The following is a 25266-nucleotide window of genomic DNA, read 5'->3' as shown; positions in this document are numbered from 1 at the left end:
AAGTGTAAGATATAAAGCAACACTTACTGAAGATGGCATTATTTAAAGGCTCTGCTTGACCAACTTTAGTCCCAGCTGCTGTAAAAGGTCATGCAGACTCCAAGCCTTGCTCTTTCAAAATTTCTGTTCACAGCTCACTTCAGGGGGCACAGGCAGGATACTTCTTGCTGAACTAAGCAGTAAGAAATTTCCTTAATGCCCCAAGTGCAAAATAAATTCAATCAACAGGAGAAGTTTTCCTTTTTCTACCTTAGCAATGAATCTCAATTGATTCCTTTTATAGATGCGTCAAGTCATTGGTTCTTGTTTTATCACACGGTTTATAAACACAGGTTCACTACAGCATCCTTGAAGAGCACTGGTAGTCACACTGGTTATGTCCTTCGGAAGAAGCACCTTGGAAGAGCTGTGTTTCAACATCACATGACTTTTAGAACTCAGAGCCATGTGTCCCCCAGGGATTAAAGTCACATTAGTGCTGGGTGTCACATGGTTGCTGGCAGGTGCAATAGATTTCTTAAGAAGTAAAGGCATTTTGCTTTGTTCTAAAATGACATGTTTTACGGAAGAAGTGGAAGCATCAGATACTGGTTCTTTTACCACTTCATTTGGAATAGTGTTATAGAGATAATTGGGAGTGTTACTCTCCATTATATCCGACCAGGCCCTGTAGCGAATTTCTGCAGCTCCCCAGTAATGTCTAATAGCAGACTCAGAGCGATGGCCTGTCACTGCCATGATCTCTCTGGGCCCCAGTCCTGCTTCACATAGTAACTGGATGGTAGTAGTTCTGAGAGAGTGATTGGTATATCGTTGGGACAGCCTGGCTGCCACACTTATCCTGGGCATCATTGTACCCAAGTAGTTCACTCCCATAGGTTCCCGTTTGTACCAGACAGGCTGCTCTCGCATCTGCTCTGTCGTTAGTTTTAACGGATGCAAGTAAAAGGCAGGGGGTTCAGGTGGCAACTTAGACAAATAAAGCTCCAAGGAAAAAACAGGACAGTTTGGGTCTCCTGGCATATCGTACATTTTACCCATTTTATGGGGGTCTTCTGCATTTCTCCCTTTGCCAGGATATCTAAACATAGCATATCGTCGCCCATTCTTGTCCTTCTCAACAACAAAGGCATCTGGAGCCAAGTCTCTTAAGATTTCCCTCCCTCGTTTGGAAAAATGTAATTGCAAATCAAACCACACCTTGTTGACTAGTGCCAGAGGACTATGTAACCCCAGCACACCAGACAACTTAATCTTACGTAAGTCCTCAGCTGCTATGGGAGGGTGGTGGTGAGTTTCATCCTTCCCCTGCATGCGCAGCATCTTCAACACACTCACAAACACCATGTTAGCACTGGCAAACTCTTTGTCCTTCATTAGGCAAATCTGACGATTATAGGGTAGCATTTTGAGATGCCGGTTCAAGCCAGCACGCATGGACTTATAACTTGCCACACTGTAGGTATTTCCATCATGGTTCCTTATTGTGTAATAAAACTCTCTTAAAATATCATTGAGTTCAGTTACTGGCACCAATTCAAAGCTAGGATCCTTGCCATTTTTAGCCAGCCACTGCTTTAGTAGATTAGCAGCCCAGCCAGTCTGCTTGTGGGTGTTTTTGATGCTCTTAGCATCCTCTTCCTCCTCCTCCAAGCCAAACAGGACATCCTCAGGGAAGTTAAAATTCGTCTGTGTTGCTTCTACTGGTTCTTTACTGTCTGATGAAGTCTCTTCCTGTTTCAACTGGTTTTCGAAACAATTGATCAAAGTTGTACCATCAAATATGCCACAGGTATACGGCACTCTGCGAACTACTTTTTGTTCTGAGAGCTGTGAAGTGCGGAGTAATACATAATATTTTGGATTTTACATAACAAAAAGCAGGTGGCATTAACTGGATTTTTTTTTAATGACATGGCATGTCTTAATAGCATACCTCTCTAGCCAAATTTTTTTAAAATTTTAGATTAGTAACCATGGCATTACACATGCTTTAATTCATTTCATTGAAAGCAGCCCTAGAAACATATAATGTAACAAAAAGCTGAAAACCGGACAGCATAACGCATTTTTCCTTTCGTGCTACACACCCACCACTTAGATGGACCACTACCACCACCAACTGAGGTTGTTTTTGCAAAATCTTTGCTGGGTTTCAGATTTTGCCAAACATCAAATATTGTTAAATATATATCTTACTCTGACATTAACGACTGAGATTTGAATCCATAAACCTGTCAAATTTTTCTGTATTTCAGATTCAGAGATTAAATATATATAGATATCAAGTATGAATCACATTTTTGTAGCTATAATCCACAGGTATTTAAGAAAAATTAAGTACCAAGCTACCATTTTTAGATACTCAATGTCAATACATCATTTACACATGGCAGTGATTGGTCATTCTAAAATATTTGTCATCTATGCCAAATCACTACTCCTATTATGTTGGGGGAAGGGGGGTGATGGGACGACACCAGCCCAGAAGATTTTTCTCCTGGCCTACAGATTGAACGTTATCTTGAAATACCATTAAACAGGGGAACGTCACACAATAGAAGTTATTGTCCTGATTTTCCTCTCTCACTTTGTATACTAGTTAAACTCTACTGTTTAATGGAATTACTTCTCATTAATACCATTATTAGTGGGAGGGGATTTAATTTTAAAATACAATATGCAGAAAACCAACTACAAGTAATTTTTAAAATGATATAATTTCCCTATTTCACTTCAATGCAAGTTCAAAAGAGGTCCCTAGACATGAGGCGTTGGGAGAACTGCAGATTCTTTATCGTCTGGTGGGTATTTCTACAAAAGGGATTTTGTGGTGTGGTACACAGAACTGAAATATTAGAGCGCCAATTAATTTATTCCCATCTGACAGTCCTTTGGCATAGTGAGGCAAGGAGAAGTTTGCAGTAATTTCACAGGTTTGCAGCTTTCAAATAAAGTTCAGAAGTTGCAGACAAACCTGCGTTGTGTTCTTTTGTATCAAACATGTTTTTAGTGTTCTTTGAAAGAAAGGAATTAACTCATTTATTTACACAAAGTTGTTGTTCCTAATTATACTGGGAATCTTTGCAAATATTACCAAGGGCTCATGTTTCCAGTAACACTATGGGTCAGAAGAAGAAAAAACAAACAAACATGAATTTGAATGCTAGAAAGGAAAACCAGAAAGGAAGGAGACAAGGAATTTAAGTTGTTTGGTTGCAGGATGAGAGAGACAGGTGAAGATCTATGCTCCTGTGGATTATAACTTCAGAATGTTACACAGAAGCATAAACCACAACCTACCTGTGCTGTGCTCTCAGTTGGTCTCTTATTTGTTGAAGCATCAGTTGGTGGTCTGTTTGTCTGGCTCTCTGAGGGGTCAAGAAATTGTTCATTTGCAATATCTAATCATTGTCACACATACAATGATAAAAATATACTTGGTGGAAATGTTAATGATTCAAAATTAAAAGCTTTATACCCAGCAACACTAAATTCCTGACACAAACTAATCTATAGTAATTATGCTCTACCCTGTAACAGCATTTTTCAGCTGTAGATCTCAAAGTGGTTTACAAAATGTAGATGGGATGGCAGATATAAAATCACAGGTACTTTCCAGTCCAATCATAACGCCACACATTTTCTCTCTCAGAAGTCTCTTAGTGTTCTAAATGTATTTTTGGAACACCTCATTAACAATCTCCACAACAAAAATCCCCCAAATCCTTCTTTATTCTGTATTTACACTGACAGGTTATAAAGTAAAAAAACAAAGATATGTATTCACATTTTTGAGTGCAAACTGACTCTGAACACAGAAACGATGACTCTGCACAGAATCACTTAGTTTGATAGGACTGCTCTCTGAACAGACACTGCATCTTTAGTAGGGAGATCCTGGGGCTCCATTTTATACATGTTAAAGGGGTTGGGGAATATATTCCTGACACACAATGCAAACTCCCAGTGCTCCTTCCTTGTACGAGTGGGAAAACTCCTACTCCAAAGTGCTAAGCAAAGCAAGACTACAGTTAGTCATGGGTTCTGAGCTAAAAGCTGAATATGATATAAACAAGTGCCAGCTTGATGAGTAAAGCAGTTTGAATGTGTAATTTCAGACAAGAAAGTGAAATAAAACCTGTTCTGGTGCCAAGTTCTGCTTGTATTTTACCGTACCATGAAGTGGTATAATTTTTTTATAGATGGCTTTAGCGATCAAATAGATGGCTATATCAAGTACAGTGAAACCCCGCTATAACGCGATGTTTGGGGTCCAAAAAATTCCATTGCGATAAATGCGGGGTCGCTGTATAGCGGGGTTTCAAGCTGATCAGTTTAAGTCATTGGTCCCCAATGCGGTGCCTTGATGTGCGCCGCCTAGTGCCCATCACAGGAGAGAAACCGCGGCCCCGCCCCTGCCGGGGACAGAGAACTCCAGGGCTGCAGGCACCAGTGCTCTCTGTCCCTGGCAGGCGCGGGGCCGCGACCCCTCTCCAAGCCGGAGAGAAGCCGCGGCCCCGTGTCTGCCGGGGACAGTGAGCACCAGCGCCCGCAGCCTCGGAGTTCTCTGTCCCCAGCAGCGGGGCCGCGGCTTCTCTCCCCTGCTGGGCACTAGGCGGCGCACATCAATGTCCCGGCGGGCACCATGGCATTGGGGACCACTGGTATTAGGCCTTAAAGGGGAGCCTACTTATGATCGCGTGATATGCGATTTCGTGTTATGGCGGGGCGCGTTACTGCGAGGTTTGACTGTACCTATATAGGGAACAAATATTTGATAATGACCTTTCAGTCAAGCAGACAAAGGTATAACAAGATCCAATCAATGGCTGGAAGCTGAAACTAGACAAATTCAGACTGGAAATGTGGCATAAAATTATAACAGTGAGGGCAATTAAACACTGGAACAAATCACCAAGGGTTGTGGTAGATTCTCCATCACTGGCAATTTCTAAATGACACTTTCTAGTTCAAATGGGAATTATTCTGGTGAAGTTCTATGGCCTGTGTTATACAGGAGGGTTCATACACAATCACAGTAGTCTCTTCTGGCCTTAGAATCTATGAATATGCAGTACTGCTTCTCTGTCACTGGGATACCCATTCAGTCTGAAACACTGAAGACTAGTCCCAAAAATACTCAAGACTGCTCCACCTGACATATGGCAACTGAATCTAGAAATGCAGAGAAGCAGCAGCAGCACCACCAAATGGCTGAAGATGGTAGGAGAGCACTTCAAGTGCTTACTGTGGTATCATTTTTAAACATTCATTGCGCTTGAAGGCTCTGCTTTAACAAATTGATACATTTTGCTTTGATACTAGTTTAGCACTCATTTGTTTATTTTGCTTATTTGGTTTTTTATGTTTATTCTGCTGTATTGTGAAAGGTGTGTCACAATATTGTAATGCCACCGATATAGTATTTACTTTCCTTGTAATGTGCCTTTACTCTGTAAAGCAGTATTTCTCAAACTGGGGATCCCAACCCAAAAGCGGGTTGCAAGGCTATTGTAGGGGGTCACAAGATCACAAAAAAAATATTGCTAAGGAGAGGGGAAGCAGGAGTGGGAGTGGAGTACAGCAGCCGCTGCTCTCCAGCCACCCAGCTCTGAAGGCAGCGCTGCTGCCAGCAGCAGTGCAGAAGTAAGGGTGGCAATAGCATGAGTATGCTCGTATGGGTATGTACTGTAATTTGTTAACACTTTTAGGGGAGAGGTTCATCACAGCCTGAAATATTTTCAAAGGGTAAGCCCAGAAAAAAAAGTTTGAGAACCCCTGTGATAATGCAGTCATTTTGGAAGGCTGCATTAAAAATAACTAATAGTAGACTGGGAGTTTCTGGCATCAAGTGGTTTAAACCCAATTCTTAAACAAAGAAAACTTTAGCAGGCAAAAGTGCTTGTGTCATTTATTGTTAGAAGAAATTCAGAAATGTCCAAAAGACACTTAAAATTAAACACTTTTTTGGTCTAAGCAGTTTTGACAGATCTTAGTCTAGAGCTGTTGTCTCAGTAAATCATTCTTAGCAAATAAAGTTGCTGTATGAATAAACTCCACTTCTAGCCTGTTTAAAAGCTTCATGTTCCTCTTGCACGTCTATTCTCTCTTCCACTCCCAAAATTAATATTCAAGCATAGCTTACCAACTCGAGGTGCTGTGATGGTGCTTGGTTCAGTGGGAGCTGGACTACTGAATGCAGAGAGTGGGATCTTCATCTGTATGGGACCCCGATTGCTGGTAGGATTATACAGTCCTGAAGTAGCCACTGTGGTCAAAGTAGTCCTTGTGGCTTGGGCAACAGGATGTGCTGTAGAAACAGCCTGTACTGCCAGTGTTGTCCCTATTGGCCCAGCACTGGCCGGAGAGTTCCTCTGAATACCAGGGCTGGGCACAGAAGGGCTGTTATTTGGTTTAGCTGGGTTAGAAGATGCCAGAGACACTGGAGTTTTGGCAAGGCTACCAACAGTAGACGGGCTTTGTACAGATATAAATTCAACATTGCCTGACTGCTGGTTGGTGACCAGAGTCCCTGTGTGGCCTTGCAGGAGCTGAGGCTGGGAGGATACTGCAACTGGAACATGCAAAATTACTGGCAAAGACTGCAGTGAGACAGACATGGGCTGAGTGTTGCTACTGGGCATCTGTGTGGTGCCAACTACTGTAGCTGTGTTGGCTGTAGGGAGAACTGACGTCGTCAAGGAGCTGGAGGTCACAGGAGTCTGAGGTTTGGGCTGTCCACTGACCACTGTCTGAGGAGCAGCAAGACTGGGAGCAGACACTACAGAAAGGACAGAAACATTTTTAAGTTTATGTACCAAGTGAGCAATTTCACATCAATATAACAGCATAAAAATGGAAAAGCACAATATTAGAGTAATAATTTCACTAGGGGAGCCAGACAGTTTGTAACTTTTAAAAAATATTATTTATATTTTATATTACAATCATGCCCAAAGCTCCAACAAGTATATGATCCCCATTGTGTTAGGTGCTGTACAAATATATAGGAAGATATAACCCCTACCCTGAAGCAATAAATAGATGGCATTTTCTTAGTATCAAAATTACACACATACATGATTGATGCAGAGAAATGTTATAATCTTGAACTCATATTTTCAAGAAAGTGTTAGCAGGCAAGTTTTATCCATCAGTTAAAATACTGCAAAGATAAAATGCAGTAAGAATTGTAAAAACTCAGCTTATGGAAATAATACTACAACCTGTTATTGAGAAATTACAAAGGCACAATTATAAGAGACCAAGGCCCCAGTTCTGTAACTTGCTATGCACAGGAAGACCCCTGCAGACACATACAGTCCCACTGAGGTCACAGGGACTGGGATCTGCCTACATGCAACAAAAAAGACGGTTACTCACCGTTGTAATTGTTGTTCTTCGAGATGTGTTGCTCATATCCATTCCATGTAGGTGCGCGCGCGCCGCGTGCACGTTCGTCGGAAGACTTTTTACCCTAGCAACTCAGTGGGTCGGCTGGGTGCCTCCTGGAGTGGCGCCACCATGGCCCCGGATATATACCCCAGTCGACCCACCCACTCCTCAGTTCCTTCTTGCCGGCTACTCCGATAGTGGGGAAGGAGGGTGGGTGTGGAATGGTAAGGCTTGGGAATCACCTACATGGAATGGATATGAGCAGTCACTCGAAGAAGAAAAGACGGTTAATCACCGTTGTAACTGTTGTTCTTCGAGATGTGTTGCTCATATCCATTCCACAACAAAAACTGGGGTTGGAGTGAGACGTGGCGGAATGTAAAACTGCCGAGCCGAAGGCCGCATCGTCTCTAGACTGCTGCACCAGAGCGTAGTGTGAAGCAAACGTGTGGACCGATGACCAGGTCGCTGCACGGCATATCTCCTGGACCAGTAGTGTGCCAGGAAGGCGGCTGAAGAAGCCTGAGCCCTGGTAGAATGGGCAGTGAGGTGGCCCGCTGGGACATGGGCCAGGTCATAGCACGTGCGGATGCATGCTGTCAGCCACGAAGAAATCCTTTGAGTGGAGATGGGAAGGCCTTTCATATGGTCCGCAACTGCCACGAAAAGCTGGGGGGACTTCCAGAAGGGCCTTGTGCGGTCAATATAAAATGCAAGCGCCCTGCGGACATCTAGGGAGTGCAACCGCTGCTCCCGTGGAGATGAATGAGGTTTTGGGAAGAAAACCGGGAGGAAGATGTCCTGATTCGTATGAAAAGCCGAAACCACCTTAGGGAGAAAAGCGGGATGTGGCCGCAACTGTACTTTGTCTTTATGAAAGACAGTGTAAGGGGGGTCCACGGTGAGGGCCCGGAGCTCGGAGACCCTCCTAGCCGAAGTAATGGCCACCAGAAAAACTGTCTTCCATGAAAGGTATAGGAGAGAGCAGGTTGCCAGTGGCTCAAAAGGCGGACCCATGAGCCTGTTCAGGACTAGGTTAAGGTCCCAGGTAGGGGCAGGGTGACGGACCTGGGGGTAGAGGCGTTCCAGCTCTTTGCGGAACCTAGTGACTACCGGGTTAGAGAACACAGAGTGCCCACCCTCGCCGGGATGGAAAGCGGAAATGGCCGCTAAGTGGACCTTCAGGGAAGATATGGCCAGGCCCTGCTGTTTAAGGTGCCAGAGGTAGTCCAGAATAACTGGGACGGGGACCTCCATGGGCACAAGAGTCCGTGACGCACACCAGACCGAGAAACGCTTCCACTTGGCCAAGTGGACCGAGTGGAAGGTTTTCTGCTACTGAGCAGGACGTGCTGCACAGGGGCGGAGCAGCGCAGCTCGGAGGTGTCTAGCCACGCAGGAGCCACGCCGTGAGGTGGAGAGCTGGGAGGTCCGGATGGCGGAGACTGCCGTGCTCCTGGGTTATAAGGTCCGGGCAGAGAGGAGGGTGATCGGCGGGGACACAGAGAGGTTGAGCAGCATGGTGTACCAAGGCTGCCTGGGCCACGCTGGAGCAATCAGGATCAGATGAGCCCTGTCCTGACGTAGCTTCAACAGAACCGTGTGAACAAGAGGGAATGGGGGAAACGCATAGAGCAGTTAGATGCGTTTCTTATTCAGTGGACGCACCGAGATTGAGCCTGGTGAGTGGCCCTGGAATGAGCAGAACGCTTGGCACTTCCTGTTCGCGCGTGTCGCGAATAGGTCCACCTGGGGAAAGCCCCACTTGCGGAAGATCACGTGGATAATGTCTGGTCTTATGGACCACTCGTGGCATAGGAAGGATCTGCTCAGCCGATCCGCGAGAGTGTTCCGAACTCCCGGGAGAAAGGATGCCACCAGGTCGATCGTATGTGCTATGCAGAATTCCCATAACTCGATGGCTTCTCGGCAAAGAGGGGAGGAGCGAGTCCCGCCCTGCTTGTTTATGTAATACATGGCCGTTGTGTTGTCCGTAAAGACGGAGACACAACGGCCGGACAGAAGCCTGAGGAACGCTTGGCATGCTAGACGAACCACTCTGAGCTCCCGCACGTTTATGTGAAGGGAGAGCTCCTCTGGTGACCACAGGCCTTGGGTGCACAGGCGGCCCAGGTCGGCTCCCCAGCCAAGGGAAGACGCGTCTGTCGTCAGAGACAGTGTGGGTTGCGGCGGATGAAACGGCAGCCCTGCACACACCATGGAGGGGTTCAGCCACCAGTCGAGGGAGTGAAGCGCACTTGGCGGAACGGTGACTAAGGTGTTCATCGAGTCCCTGGCCGGACGGTATACCGAATGGAGCCACGTCTGAAAAGGGTGAAGTCGGAGCCTGGCGAACTTGGTGATGTACGTACACGCCGCCATGTGGCCCAGTAGAGCGAGGCAATTGCGGACCGAGGTTGTGGGGAAGGCTTGAAGGCTGCGGACGATGGTAGCCAACGCTAGGAACCTTGGCTGAGGAAGAACGGCCTTGGCCAGAGTGGAGTCCAAGGTCGCTCCTATAAAGACCAGCCGCTGCGTGGGAACCAGGGTGGATTTGTCCACGTTGAGCAGCAGGCCAAGGCTCGCGAACAGGTCTTTTGCCACTCGCACATGCTCCCTGACCTGCTCCCAGGAAGCCCCTTTGAGGAGCCAGTCGTCCAGGTAGGGGAACACATGGAGCCCTTGGCGACGGAGATGTGCGGCTACCACTGCCATGCACTTCGTAAACACTCGAGGTGCTGTGGAGAGGCCGAAGGGAAGGACCGCAAACTGGAAATGCTGATGGCCCGCCACGAAGCGGAGGTATTGCCTGTGCGGCGGAAAAATGGCTATATGAAAGTAAGCGTCTTTCATGTCGAGGGCAGCATACCAATCTCCGGGATCCAAGGACGGGATAATGGTCCCTAGGGAGACCATCCGGAACTTTAACTGTATTAGGAATTTGTTGAGGCCGCGCAGGTCTAGGATCGGCCTAAGACCCCCTTTGGACTTTGGAACCAGGAAGTAACGGGAGTAAAAACCCCTGCTCCATTGATTCCTTGGCACCTCCTCTATCGCTCCGATGTCGAGAAGCGTCTGGACCTCTTGTAAGAGAAATTGCTCGTGAGAGGGGTCCCTGAAGAGGGACTGGGAGGGAGGGCGGTAAGGCGGGGTTGAAGCAAACTGGAGGTGGTATCCTTGCTTCATGGTGCGCAGGACCCAGACGTCCGAGGTCAGGTGGGACCACGCAGGGAAAAAATAAGAGATGGTTGGAGAAGGGAGGGAAAGGATCCTGAACTGAAAGTGGTATGCTGCCCCCGGGCGTGCCTTCAAAAGGACGATTTAGGGTCCAGTTGCGGTTTGGAGGAGCCGCGATTCTGGTTAGACCGAGGGCCTGAATAACGTCTGTGGCCTCCACGCCCTCGGCGCCTGCCGAAATCTTGTCTGTCTTGGGACAGAGTACGGGCGGAAAGGCTGGGGGCGGTAAGTGCGTCGCTGGGTTACGGGAGTATGCATACCCAGGTTGCGCATAGTAACCCTATTGTCTTTTAAGTTCTGGAGCCTAGTGTCAGTTTTCTCCGAGAACAAGTCTTTGTCCTCGAAGGGCAAGTCCTGTATAGCAGGGGTCCCCAACCTTTTCAGGACCAGGGACTGGTCGGGAGCGCTCGTCCCGCGGCTCAGCCGGACCGCCCGCAGGCGTGCCTGCGGGAGGTCCACCGGCTCCGGTTGAGCTGCCGCAGGCATGACTGCGGACGGTTCGCTGGTGGTAATGTTAGAGACTACAATAAGCCTAGTGTTTCCATCTTTTCATTCAATGAAAATCGGAATCAGGTCCTTGAATTTAAGGCCTCTTTACACACTCTGGCAGCATAAAAGTGCATTGAAATGGGTGTAAGAGCTGGTCTACGGGGTGTGCCTGCGGGCGGTCCAGCTGAGCCGTGCGACCAGCGAACCGTCCGCAGTCATGCCTGCGGGAGGTCTACCGGAGCCCCGGGAGCAGCGGACCTCCCGCAGGCATGACTGCGGAGGGAGCGCTCGTCCCGCGGCTCGGGTAGACCTCCCGCAGGCACGCCTGCGGGAGGTCCACTGGGTCGGTTCGCGGCCCAGTTTCTAAGAGGCCGCGGACCGGTACCGGGCCGCGGACCGGGGGTTGGGGACCCCTGCTGTATAGTATACTGGAGCTCGGGCGGAAGGTTGGACGCCTGCAGCCAGGAAATGCGCCTCATGGTAACGCCGGCCGCCAAGGTCCTGGCCGCGGAGTCCGCCGTGTCAAGGGAAGCCTGTAAAGAAGTCCTAGCCACCTTCTTCCCTTCCTCCAGGAAGGCCTTAAACTTTTGGCGGGAATCTGGGGGAAGCAACTCCCGGAATTTCGCCATCTCCGCCCAGGTGTTGTAATCGTAGCGACTCAGCAGAGCGTGCTGATTCGCTACGCGGAGCTGCAAGGCGCCCGCCAAATACCCCTTGCGGGCCAGGAGGTCCATCTGTCTGGCCTCCTTGGATTTAGGAGCGGGGGCCGGCTGTCCATGGCGTTCCTTGTCATTAATGGACTGGACGACCAGAGAGGAGGGAGGAGGATGCATATAGAGGTACTCATACCCACGGGATGGCACCATGTATTTTCACTCGACTCCCTTTGCCGTCGGTGGAATAGAAGCCGGCGATTGCCACAATGTATCTGCCTTGGCTTGGATAGTTTTGATAAATGGCAGAGCCACTCTGGTGGGCGCGTCCGCCGCCAGGATGGTGCAGACAGGGTCCTCGACCTCTGGGACCTCCTCCACCTGCAGGTTGACGTTGAGGGCGATTCGCCTGAGGAGGTCCTGATGAGCAGCAAGGTCAACTGGGGGTGGGCTCGAAGTTGATGAGCCTACCACTGCCTCATCCGGTGAAGAAGCGGACGAGACACCTGGGGCGAGGGCATCCTGCATCTGCTCCTCAAGCTGAGGCTCCTGCTCCAGTTGCACCTGTGAGGTGGCTGCAGGGGGTAACTGGGAGTCCGTGCCAGTTGGCGGAGGACGGCTAATCGTGGCCTCAGAGGCTCGATGCTCCGAAGAGGTGGCCTGCGATGGAACCAGAGGAGCACGCCCACGGTGTCCAAAAGGGCCACTGCTGATTACCCTGCGCTTCAGAATGCGCTTCCTGAAACAAGCCCTCCGGCACATCCGCCTCCTGGTCCTGGGAGTAGTAACTTCCCGCCTGGGACGAAGCCGACGGATGTCTGGAAGGCCATGGTGGAGCATTTAGGCCTTGGGCTGACGTCCCCACCGATCTGGTGCTCTTCCGCACCGGGGAGCGGTGCCGCGAAGAACTCCGGTGCCGAGAACGAGACCGGGACCTACGACCGGCCCGGTGCCGGGAGGTCGACCTGGACCTGGAGTATCGGCGGGAGCGGCTTCTGGTGGAACGGTGCCGTGACCGGTGCCGTGATCTCGAGCGGTGCCGTGAGTAATATGACGGTGACCGGGATCGAGAACGGTGCTGCGAGTCCGACTGGTGCTGTGCCGAGGAGTGGTGCCGGGACTGCGAGCAGCGTGAAGAGCGAGAACGGTGCTGGGACCTGGAACGCCGACAGGACCGCAAACGGGAGCGGTGCCGGTCGGGAGAGCTAGCGGAAGCAGGATGGATTAGGGCTGGCTTCCCAATCGATCGGATGACCCGCACCGGCGGTGCCCGGGGTGGTGGCGGTGCCGCATCTGACAGCGCGATCAGGTCCTTCGCTACCTCACAGACCTCTGGCGTGGATGGCACAATCAACTGTACCACGGCGGGTGCCTGGGAGACAGGAGCCGGACTCGATGGGCCTTGGCGAACCGGAGTCGACGGCAACGGCTTAGCAGGCACCGCGGTGTCTGCAGGCACCGGGCGGTGCGACGGAGCCGTGCCCTCGTGCCACATCTCGGGCACTTCAAACAGGAGTCGTGCAGATCTCCTGTAGGCATCGGGCGATGGCAAGCCGAGCACGGCTTGAATCCCGGGGAGCCGGGCATGAGCTCTGGTCCCGGTGCGGGGAGGGCCTAAGCCCTGGACCCGCTAAACTTACTGAACTCTAACTTAACAACTAAGAATTAACTATACTATCTATCTAAGTTTAAACTAATTTGAGAACTATATACACAAGAACAATGAGAATGCTAGGGAGGTGGAGGTCAGCTAAGCTGCACTCCACAGTTCCAACGACCGACATGGGCGGTAAGAAGGAACTGAGGAGTGGGTGGGTCGGCTGGAGTACATATCCAGGGCCATGGTGGCGCCACTCCAGGGGACGCCCAGCCGACCCACTGAGTTGCTAGGGTAAAAAGTCTTCCGACGAACGTGCACGTGGCGCGCGCACACCTACATGGAATGGATATGAGCAATCACTCGAAGTAGAACTGCTGGATCAAGGCCAAAGTTAGGCAACTGTCTATATAGTAAGTATGTAGTTAATCTGGCCAACGCTTGTTAGTAGAAGATGATTCTGTAGAAAAGACTTGATCTTCACAATTTTCAGGAATGCAGTCTTTGTTTAAACAAAATTGTAAAGTGCGTTTCTGAAGACCAGGCGAAGCTTCTTACCTGCATTCATGGGGGGCTGAAAAGGTGCTGATGTGCTCTCTCCTGTGTTTCTCTTGGACTCCAGCATCTGTCTCACTGTGCTGGCATTTCTATGGAATAAAGGTTTATGTTAGTATCTCTCAGTGAGTGCTTCTGAGGTGTACCAACAAGCAGTACAGGAGTCTAGAGAAAGCAGTAGTTTAAAAAAAATATCTAAACTATTTATACTTATATGTCATTTTCAATATCCACCTATTACTAAATACTTTTTTCCTGTAAAATTAATCCATTGTGTCATCTCTACCACAGTACTGCCAACTTCACTCGTTACTTTTAGTGCACTTGTACACCATCTACCTTTCCCAATAAAAATATCTATTTTTATTTTAAAAGGTAATATTAACTCCTTTTAAAAAATCTATTACTACTAGCTACTCAATATTTGGCATTACCTTAACTAAGTGCACATTTCCTGTAGTAAATATATGAATTTTTGTGACATGAAAAGAATGGGCATGCATTCACAGCTGAACAGCAAAGTAGGAAATGAAAGGGCATTATAAATGGGTAAAATACAAGAATATTAAACTAGCACAAACTCAGGATATTCACTAAATCAGGGGTAGGCAACCTATGGCACGGGTGCCGAAGGCGGCATGCGAGCTGATTTTCAGTGGCACTCACACTGCCTGGGTCCTGGCCACCGGTCTGGGCGGCTCTGCATTTTATTTAATTTTAAATGAAGCTTCTTAAACATTTTTAAAACCTTATTTACTTTACATATGACAATAGTTTAGTTATATATTATAGACTTATAAAAAGAGACCTTCTAAGAACGTTAAAATGTATTACTGGCACGCGAAACCTTAAATTAGAGTGAATGAAGGAAGACTCGGCACAGCACTTCTGAAAGGTTGCCGACCCCTGCACTAAATTATATGCTGCAAGATCTCTTACTGGGCTTGTTCTAAACACAACTCAGTATTAAAGTGACAAATTCCTACTCTAGTAAACTTGAAAATGAGACACAGCTGCTTTCCTCAGTCCTCACCGATAGGTTAGGTTGCTGATGCTGCCTGTATCACTCACTGCTTTCCCTGGAGACAGAGGTGGGTTTGGTGGATTCTACAAAGAAATAAATCAACTTGAAATCTACTGCTTTATATTAAACTCTTTATTTTTTCCATTTTTTGTCCAACGTGCACTTTCTACTGCCATAGACTCAAGACACAAGAACCTGAGATGTTTCAGGAGCCCTAAGAGCTCATTCAATAAAGCATACTGTCCCCTCTTATTTGGCATATCTTAATCCCAGCTTCAAACTGTTCAGTAGGGGGAAATCAAGGTCTCTTGAACTCATTCGGACTTTTAGTTTCCATCTTTTTCCTTGGTAACTTATTACAAATACATTTTCTGGACTCAAGGAAATAGTTCTTCCCTGTTTACTCCTAATTTCTTTAATTTTTTCCCCCAAAAAGTGACGAGAAAGGAGATATTCGTCTGTATCTACTCACTTGCTTTCCCCACCAAAGCCTTGTATCATGGCCATCTATCTGTCTTGCAGAGGAAGGTGGGCATGGCTCCCTCCAGAGTCCTTCAAACTCTGTTCCAAGTTAAAGAGAAAGACTAGATCCAGAGCCTCTGAAGGCGAGCCTGTCCTACGATCTGAGGGAACTGCATTTAATTCCTTAATTTTTACATATGAACTTGAAACTGCATTCTCATTTACAACAAGGCCCCTTTACACTGCTCTAAATTACACTTAGGACTTGTGTATGCAGTATGGCAATGCACACTAGAGGGCTGTGAATTTTAAAGCGCACCACTATGTTGCGCACTAACTGTCCTACATTGATATTGCTGGTGGATACTAAAAGTTCCTTTGTGCATGTTAAAAACTCTTTATAATTTAAACTCCTCTAGTGCACATTGCCACACCCCGTAGACCAGCTCTTACACCCATTTCAATGCACTTTTATGCTGCCAGAGTGTGTAAAGAGGCCTTAAATTCAAGGACCTGATTCCGATTTTCATTGAATGAAAAGATGGAAACACTAGGCTTATTGTAGTCTCTAACATTACCACCTGCTAACCAACACTTCAGACATTATTTGTCTCCCACCCAGCATCAGACCAAACTAACTAAAGCAACACCCTCTTGCACTTTCTGCAATTAGAAGACGGTAGAAATTTTCTCCTTAACAGGGGAAACTGTTTAACTGTATTTCTATAGCATTCTTTTCATACTGAAATGTGTATTTCCATAGGTTATTACTCAGACTAGTTTTAAACAAAAACTAACAAAAGAATCTACAATTTCAGTCCTTACTTCCTGTTTTTTCTTCAGGTCCTCCTTGGCTGCTCCAAAACGTTTTGTCAATCTAGCAATTTTAGCCTGGTGGCAGAGGGGGAAGAGAACCACAAAAAACATTAAAAAAAAAAAGATACACACTGAGATAAATTAAATGCAATTTTAGAGAAAATAGTCTTTCCCAGGAAACATGGCACAATCTGCAACTAATACTCTACAGCAAGGGAAGCAAGTGTGTGTGAGAGCATGTGTGCAAGAGAGGGAGGGAGTCTCAAACGTTTTAAAGAGATAGTCTGGACCATCTTTCCCTCTAGAAATTACACATGCCACCCTCCCTTCCCAGTGGTGATCAGGCAATATCCCTGCAGCATCTAACGCAACTACTTATGTGGAAAAGTAACATTAGGAAAATATTTATAACTATTTTAATGTCTCATGGATCATCATTTGGGAAAAAATTAATCATATACTTTTTCTGCTCTTCACTTCATCTCCCTTTCCTATCTATTCTGCCCTCTCTCGCTTATCCCCTACCTGAGTTTCTTTGCCACCTGATCCTTCTTTCCCCCTGCATATACCGTCCAGATGCCAAGTTCTTTTATCTTCCGGAATACTTTCCGGACATCTCTTATTCCTACTCTGGACATACTGCCTAGAGCCCATTCCCTCTGCTTTCCTTCATCCATTGGCAGATCCTGATCCTTTACAGATGTCAGCTTCCATAGCTGGCTACTTCTGGTGGCACCAGTTAACGCGCCTCTCCTCCTACAAAGCAGCAGACCTTTGTATAGGCAGCTATGCTGCCTCCTCCTCATTTCCAGTATCTTTTATAGACACCCAGGTTCCTCTTTGCAATGAAATATCTGTATGAAGAACTGGAAGCAAGGAGCCATTCCCATGAGACCTGCTGGCTCGCCATAGACAGTGAGCTTCACAGACAATGATTTGGGAAACTCTGATCTAAAAAACCTGGCTCAAACTCCCCACCTTTTACATATTTTTACAAGGTAATAAGGAATGCTGCAATCTGTATGACGTATATTAATTATATGTGCTGCAGAAGCACCTAAGGGCCATGGATTAGATTCCTATTGTGCTAGGCTTTTTACAAACGCACAAAGAGATTGTCCTTGCCCTTATGAACTTAAAATATAAGTATGACTAACATCAAAAAAATGCACAGGTCACATGCATTTTCAATTTATTTGACAGCAATATTACATAGCTTGGTGCCGCAATACTGTGATGATGGGTATACTGAAAATGCCCTAGGTACCATAGATCAATCAGTCTGTGCAAAGCTTATGTCAATAGATCATTAGCGTTCTTGACATGAGCCTTGCACAGACTGATTGCACATGTATTCAGTAGCCCCAGGTTTGGAAGATTCCACACTTTCTGCAGGAAGACTGGGGCAGCTAAAAAAAAAAAAATGAACACAGCAACTCCACACCTTTGTTTAACACAGGAAGCATTCATATCCCTATCACAGTAGAATTCTTCAGTCTGCCTGGGAACTGGACATGAACTCATGTCTAGTGGTGGTTCTTCATTTAAATATTCTTCCAACAGCAGGCTCTCCCCCCACCCTTCTTTTTTTAAAATGGGTTCATTTCTACTCTACGGGACCACAAATGAGACAGATTTCCATGCAGGTCATTTATTTGAAGTAAGTCTGTAAAAGTGGCAGTGCAGAGTAGAAAAGTGATTTACTAATGACTAAAGGGTTTATTTTCTTCATACTATACAATTCTTGCTCCTACTATCTGACCAGTGACTTGCTTCCAGGAGTGTTCCACCTTCTCCAACAGCAAAAATAATGGATTGTTGTTTTTTGTTTAAGGAATCAATTGACTTCCATTAGTAACAGCCAGATGGGGCCTATTGCTAGTTGAGAAGCTAGTCTTTTAAACAATGCCATACTGTGCCATGTAAAACACATAAGTACCTGTAGTTCAGTAAGCACAGTTTTATGCCTCTTGCTACATTCTATCTTCTCTACTCGTGTTTTCAGATCTGCCAAAGTCTTGTCAAATACAGCACACTGCAGAGCACTGAGTTTCTCCTCTAACAACCTCTGGACGACCTAGAAAAATATGCAAACATATATTACCAGTACTCGGGAGGCTGGCAATGTCTTTATGCACAGCACACATTCAGCATCTTGTCACATACAAAGATTGATGCTGTCATTCTGTCAATCAAATAACCATCTGATCATCAAGTATCAGAGAGGTAGCCGTGTTAGTCTGGTTCTGTAAAAGCAGCAAAGAATCCTGTGGCACCTTATAGACTAACAGACGTTTTGCAGCATGAGCTTTCGTGGGTGAATACCCACTTCGTCGGATGCAAGAGTATCTGATCATCAGTACCATGATATTTAAGTATTTTTGTAGATGCAGAGTTAGAAAAAAGAATTCCTCATCTTGAGTTTTAATATATATAGATGGACTCTCTGCCAGTTGCTGAACAAGTCCATCTTTCTATAGCATGATAAACATGTATAATCCTACCAAAGCAGTTTTTATAAGATCCTTAATTATAGTGTGAAAGGCACTGTGGTAAAGTTTTGTGTAAATTGACTTTTCCCTGACCTTATTTCTGTCACCATAGATCCTGACATTTTAGAACTGGAATTTAAGAAATTCAGTGGAAAGAACAAACCTAACATTTCTTTCAGACACAGTTTTCCTCCAACACAACTGACCCATGCTCCCATCTGTGGAAAGAGAAGTTGTACAGTAACTAGAGTGAGATGTGTGGCCTTTATCTGTATTTCATTGTGCGTGCACATGTACCCATGCACCTGAAACTGGAAAATTTTTACGAGCAGTGTCCATTGGTCCATGCTTGCACCCTTCTCCTCATACTCCAAACTGAGGGCATAAGGGGTAGACCAACCACCTCTCCAGTTTCTTCTCTACCATTAATCATATATATCATATGATCTGGTGGTGAATACACCAGTTCCAAAGATTGACAGCTTCTATACACAGAGAGGTTGTTGATGTAGAACACTGTTGTCATGTTGACTGACATCACCGGAACATGGAGGATTCGTAGGAATCTCTTACAGGTCTCGCAGACTGCATGCTGTTTAGGAGGCTCCTGTGCATTCTGAACTCTGGGGGAGTCCACATCCCTTATACTGTATAGAATTCTAGATAGGTGCCCCACCCTAACAATGAGACACCCATGATTGAAGTCTTGGGGGGGGAGGGGCGGGGGCAGAGGAATGAAGAGGCCCCCCTCCACACACACTTGCTCCCTTTTCTCCCACCAGGCTAAAGAAGCTTGCACTCTGAGTGGGGAGTGAGACAAGTTTGTCCATACTGTGTCTGTTCAGCACAAACTGTCCAAGGCCAAGCTTGGAGTAACCAAAGTGAAGTCTCACAAAGAGTATCAGACAGTTATGGGAAGCCATGTGATCTAGTATGATGATCTATGACAGATGTGATGTCTGTGGGCTCAGCTGGACCTGAGTGACAAGTTCCTTTATGGATTGGCATCTGTCCTGTGGAAGATATACTTTGGCACTTACTGAGTCCAGTGTTGCCACGATGAACTCTACAGTCTGCATGGGAACTAAAATGGACTTTTCTGTGTTTACATAGATTCCCAATGAACATAGAAGATTGACAGAGATGAGGTTGCTGTCCGTACCTCCTGATGAGATTTTGTCATCAGTAACCAGCCGCTAAGGTAGAAGAAAACTGATGATGTATGGCATCAGGAGTGACTGCCACAACTTACTGTACCTTTGCAGATACCCTTAGCACTGTTACAGGCTTGAAGGGGGCACCTCGGTATTGACAGTGGTTCATACCTACTGTGAAACCTCGAGTATCTTCTGTGTGAGGGGCAGATGTAGGCATCTTTTGTATCATGAGTTGCAAACCAGTCATATTTGTTCAGAGAAAGTATTCATTATTGAAACCAGGGTGACCATGCTGAACCTCAATCCACAGATGAAGACACTGAGCTGTTTGAGATATAAGATGCGTCTTCATCCTCCCTCCTTTTTGTGGATGAACATTTTTTTTCCAGTAAAAACCCTTTCCCTAGTACTGAAGCGGCACCAGCTTTATGGTTCCTTGATGAAGGATGGAATTTAGTTCTTGAAATAACAACCATGAGAGAGAGTGATTCCTGAAGGAGGCTAGGGAAAGGGGTTTTGGTGGTGGAAGGGAAAGAAACTCTGTGTTGTTGTTGGTATGAATGATGTTGAGGACCCATTTGCCTGTTGTCTGCCAACCTTAGGAAAAAACAACCTAGATGGCCACTACATTGGGCAGAAGAACATGATATCTGGTGTAATTTGCCGCTTTTGAAGATCCCATCAAAAATGTTTCTTAGAGGGAGGTTGGGGATGGAAGGCGGAAGAACGTTGTGCTTGCTCCGCTGCACCCTCTGTTGTTTCTCGGTGGTTCATAGCCTCTCTGATGATAAAAAGGTTGAGATGCCAGTTGTTGCCTATACAGTTGCTGCCTGTGGAATTTCCTCCTTGGCACTGAAGTATAGATCCCCCATAATGGAGGGTTGCCCTTGAGCTCTTCAATGAGTGCAATGAATCATCTGTCTTCTCACTGATCAGGTTGTTCCCTGTAGGGCAAATCCTCTACTGTAAATTGGACTTTCCTGGGAAACCCAGAGGACTGAAGCCATGATGCTTTATGCATGGCAATAGCAGTCACCATCAATAAGGAGGCTGTGTCTGCTGCATCAACTAAGGCTTAAGTGGGTTGTACTGGCAATCCATTTGCTTTCTTTAATGAGTGCATGGAACTGTATTCTGTCCTTCTGTGGGAGCTTATTAGTAAATTCCAGCAGCTTGGAATAACTGGCACAATCATATTTTGACATTTTACGGAACTGCAGGCTGACTAAAGCGAAAATGAAAACAAAAACAAAAAAACCAATCAAACAAACAAAAGTTTCTTCTCTAACAGGTCCTTATCGGAAGTGGCGGATTTTGGTTGATGTTACCTGCTTCTGCTTCTTTCAGTGACTGTTTGGAGCACTAAGGTGTTCAGGGCAAGCTGTGTAAATAAAAAAAATTGCGCCCTTGACTGGTACAAAGTACATCTTTTCTGTCCTTTCTGGATTTGGAAAAAGCACGTGTCTCGGGCATGCCAGACCACGTTGGTATGGTCTAAGACGGCTTCATTAATGGGGAGTACCACATTGCTAGGCCCTGCACTTTGTAGAGCGTTGAGGAGTTTGTGAGATCTCTCTTGCACTTCCTCCACAGGGATTTGGAATGTGTCAGAGACCTTACTTAATATGTAGGGCCCTACCAAATTCATGGTCCATTTTGGTCAATTTCATGGTCATAGGATTTTAAAAATCATAAATTTCATTATTTTAGCCTATTTAAATCTAAAATTTCACCGTGATGTAATTGTAGGAGTCCTGACCCCAGAAGGAGTTGTGGAGGGTCGCAAGGTCATTGTAGGGATGTGTGTGGTACTGCTACATTTACTTCTGCGCTGCTGATGGCAGTGGCATTGTCTTCGGAGCTGAGCAGTTGGAGAGCAGCAGCAGCGCAGAAGGAAGGAAGGCATGGTATGGTATTGCCACCCTTACTTCTCCGCTACTGCTGGCAGGATGCTGCCTTCAGAGCTGGGTGCCTGGCCAACAGACGCTGCTCTCCAGCTGCCCAACTCTGAAGGCAGCACAGAATTAAGGGTGTCAATACTGCAAGCCCCCTAAAATAAACTTGTGACCCCTCCTGCAACTCCCTTTTGGGTCAGGACCCCCAATATAAGAAACACTGATCTTCCCAGTGAAATCTGAATAGTAGAGGGTAAAAGCACGCAAAAGATCAGATTTCATAGTCCATGATGCGTTTTTCAAAGGTCTATTACTAGGTCTAGGGGATGATGGTGACAGTCTCGTCAGAGCTATCTGTTCTGGATCTTCCTTCTCCTCCATTAGTTCCTGAGGGGTTCCAGTTCCTCTCTGTAAGGAGAGGGATGTCATGATTCCCGATGTGGTCATACCAATTCATGATAGCATATATATGGGTCCTATGGTCCCAATAAGAGCAGTCCAATGATGACTGAGGCCCAAAGGCATAGGGTACTACTGGCCCCAAGATGGGTACACTATCTTAACAATATAAAGGAGCCCAGGAGATTCTGGATCCTCTATCTGGGCTAATCTCCCACTTTGGTGGAGGTGATGATGCTCTCTCGCTCATGCCTGATTCACCTGAAGAGAAATAGGTAGTTTCAATTCCATGGGTGGTATTGTGGCTCTTGTGATGCCACAGCTGGTGGAGGGTACTGGAGAACTACTCCCTCTTTCATGCCATCCCTGGACTGGTGGTGTCAGGGTCTTTCATGTGAAGACTGGATCTGAGAGTACTGGAGACTCCAAGGACGATGACTATAACCTCAAGGTTAATAGCTCTCCCCCCAGATATGAAGAAGTGCAGAGGACTCCCGTCCTGTACAGGTGGAGTTTGTCTGGTCAGAGTCTTTGGTGCCAGTCAACCAGTCTTTGGAGTGCAACAGTTCCCCTGGCAGGAGGCACTTGGTGCTTCTCTTTTGTTGGTACCATGGATGGTATTGCTCCTGTGAACGATGCTGGTCTTAGAGCACTCTTGCTGTTCAGAAATCGGAGACTGTGTCCCTTATGTGCTCCTGAGCCTCCTGAACCAGGAAACAAAGTCTCACTTGACTTAGATAATGTAAGGGAAGAGGTCATCCTCTTGGAAGCAGACCTGGAGGGGGATTTCTCTCATCTCTTATGAAGATGTTTGCCACCCTCCTGATGTTCCTTAGTGGAGGAGTCTTCAGTTCTACTTCTATCAGCCCTGGAACTGGAAGTCATCATGCTTGTAGGCATGCTCCTTAGTGCGTCTGCCAACTGATTAGAGGACTGTTCAGGCTGGGGCTCAGCTGTGGAATCCATAAGAAATTTTCTAAGCATATACTCACAGGCTTGGCGAGTTCTGCTGGGGAAGGATCAGCATATGCTGTACTTTGAGGAAATACAAGATTGCCCAAAGCAGCAGAGGAACTTTAGGTGAACATTGCTGACTAGGAAGTCCAGGGGCAGGAAACAGTTCTTGAATCCTGGGATCTTGGGCATATTAGTCACCCACAAGGGGGGGGGGAATCCCCCCCCCATCCTAAACTTGTCATAACTTGCTAAATATTAAATAACTAACTATCTAAAAGTAGTACAATAGACGCTTTACAATTATGTACAGGTAAAAAAAAGTAGCAAATGCTGCAGACCCTGAAGGGTTCCATTTCAGAACACAAGCAATAGAAAGAAACTGGAGAGTCATTTGGTCTGCACTGCCCCTTATGTCCTTGGTTCCGAGCACAAGGAGAAGAAGAGCACAAGCACAGACCAGTTGACCCTTCTAACAAAAATCTTCTGGTCTCAGGAGCATGGGACTCTCATGCACCCACAGTGGAATACACAGAGAGACCATCACTCCAAGAAGCAGCTAAAATTCTAAGTGCTGAAAAAAAAAATTGGAGAATATTTTGAGCAGAAGTTCTATCATTTCTAATGCTAGGGTGTTTCTCCAATCACACAACTGTAAAAGGAGCAAAACTTTCTTGAAACCCACAAATAATTATTTTCTCTCTAAAGGTTTTAATTTAATTATACTATCTACTATATCAGTAAAGTTGCAGCAAACACCATGCAGGCTGCATTCTTGTTTGCAGAGAAGGACAATGGTTCATTAGTGAAGGTGTTCTCTTAGGCCCAGCCTAAATTTAAAATGTATTTTACACTTGGCTCTGGTCTAAAGAGCATTTCAAACATAGCTGCTACTGAACTTTTTCCAAATGTAGTTTAGTTCCCAACACAGACAAATTTTGAAGATGTCCACACACTTAAAAAAAAATTCCTAGCCTATGCTTCAACCAGGCAACATGTGGAAGACGCCTGTCCTTCCATACCTGCGGAGTCAGTCTGGTCAGAGAGTCTTTGCTGGAGCATGACAGTACCATTGGTGTAGGAAAATGTAGAAAACATTTTTATTTTAAATCCCTATTTGAAATTAGATTTGACACTCATTCATACTGATTGTCCAAACAGTATTTGGAAATGGTTCAATACACTTTTGAACACATTTTCAAAAACAACTCCAAATGAGATAGCTCTCACTCCTCTTCCTCCCCCACCAACTCTCCAACAAAAAGCAGCAGACAATACGATATATTCCTGAATTTTTTTAAAGGTTAAAAATATACTGAATTTTGTTTTTTAAATCCTTGAGATATTCTCTGTACTTCACAAAGAAATAATAGGATACAAACATTCTTATCCTCCCGGAAGTCATACTTAAACTACAGCTAGATAGTGGGAGCAACAAAATCAGTAAAATTTCTAAGTAAAGCATTAGAATCTTTTATAATACTTATAAGCCAACCTCAGCATGAATGATTTCAGACTGAAAGAGGTGCGCATCACCAACAATTATACATTAAAAAGATATTGCCTAGTTATACTGGACCCCAAATTTGACCTGCTTGAGAATAGTTATAATTTGATGGAGAACATTCTCCAGATTTTGCATTTTATATAGTGATTACATACAAAAACCAACAAAAGAATGTTACATAGGTTGTAAAGTTGAGTACTTGAAAGTTAGGAAATGCCAAATTTAAGATTTGTCCATGAAATCTTAATTCACCCTACCTCCTCTTGTAACACACTCTTCAATTACATGATCAATACTATTTTTTCCACAGAATGTGGACAGTGCTCGAGGAATGATGCAGCATTTTGGCGGCGACGCCTCTGGATGACGCTGCTTATCAGCAGCATTTCGGCAGATGCTCGTCCGCCAGCCAGTACACGGGCGCACTTAGACGCCCCCGGCGGGCACCGCATTGGGGACCCCTGACCTAGAAGGTCTTGATCAATAATAAGGACTGTGAAGGGCACAGAATTATTAAAGCTAGCTAGAAGACACTGAGTCTATAATTCATGATCTCCTGATTCCCAATACAGTGTATCTTCCCTTGTAATTTAGGTCATGACTTCCCATAAATGAAATATGATAACTTACT

General features: G+C 46.0%; 1 protein-coding gene across 9 annotated transcripts in view; it reads right to left on the bottom strand.

Annotated features, from left to right (window-relative positions):
- Positions 1-25266, bottom strand: part of LOC123345783 (activating transcription factor 7 interacting protein) — a 170501-nt gene that overhangs the window by 43315 nt on the left and 101920 nt on the right. For all 9 annotated transcript variants that reach the window (XM_044982859.1, XM_044982881.1, XM_044982866.1 and 6 more), the window contains 6 exons: positions 18171-18308; positions 16241-16306; positions 14963-15036; positions 13933-14021; positions 6149-6784; positions 3304-3371 (listed from right to left, as the gene is read on the bottom strand). In XM_044982859.1, coding sequence (XP_044838794.1) covers positions 3304-3371; positions 6149-6784; positions 13933-14021; positions 14963-15036; positions 16241-16306; positions 18171-18308 — 1071 coding nt within the window. The remainder of the gene's footprint in view (positions 1-3303; positions 3372-6148; positions 6785-13932; positions 14022-14962; positions 15037-16240; positions 16307-18170; positions 18309-25266) is intronic.

The sequence above is a fragment of the Mauremys mutica genome, chromosome 1, assembly GCF_020497125.1.
Source record: "Mauremys mutica isolate MM-2020 ecotype Southern chromosome 1, ASM2049712v1, whole genome shotgun sequence".
NCBI lineage: Eukaryota > Metazoa > Chordata > Testudines > Geoemydidae > Mauremys > Mauremys mutica.
The sequence above is the reverse complement of the archived record's forward strand: the minus strand, read 5'-3'. Positions and strand labels throughout refer to the sequence as shown.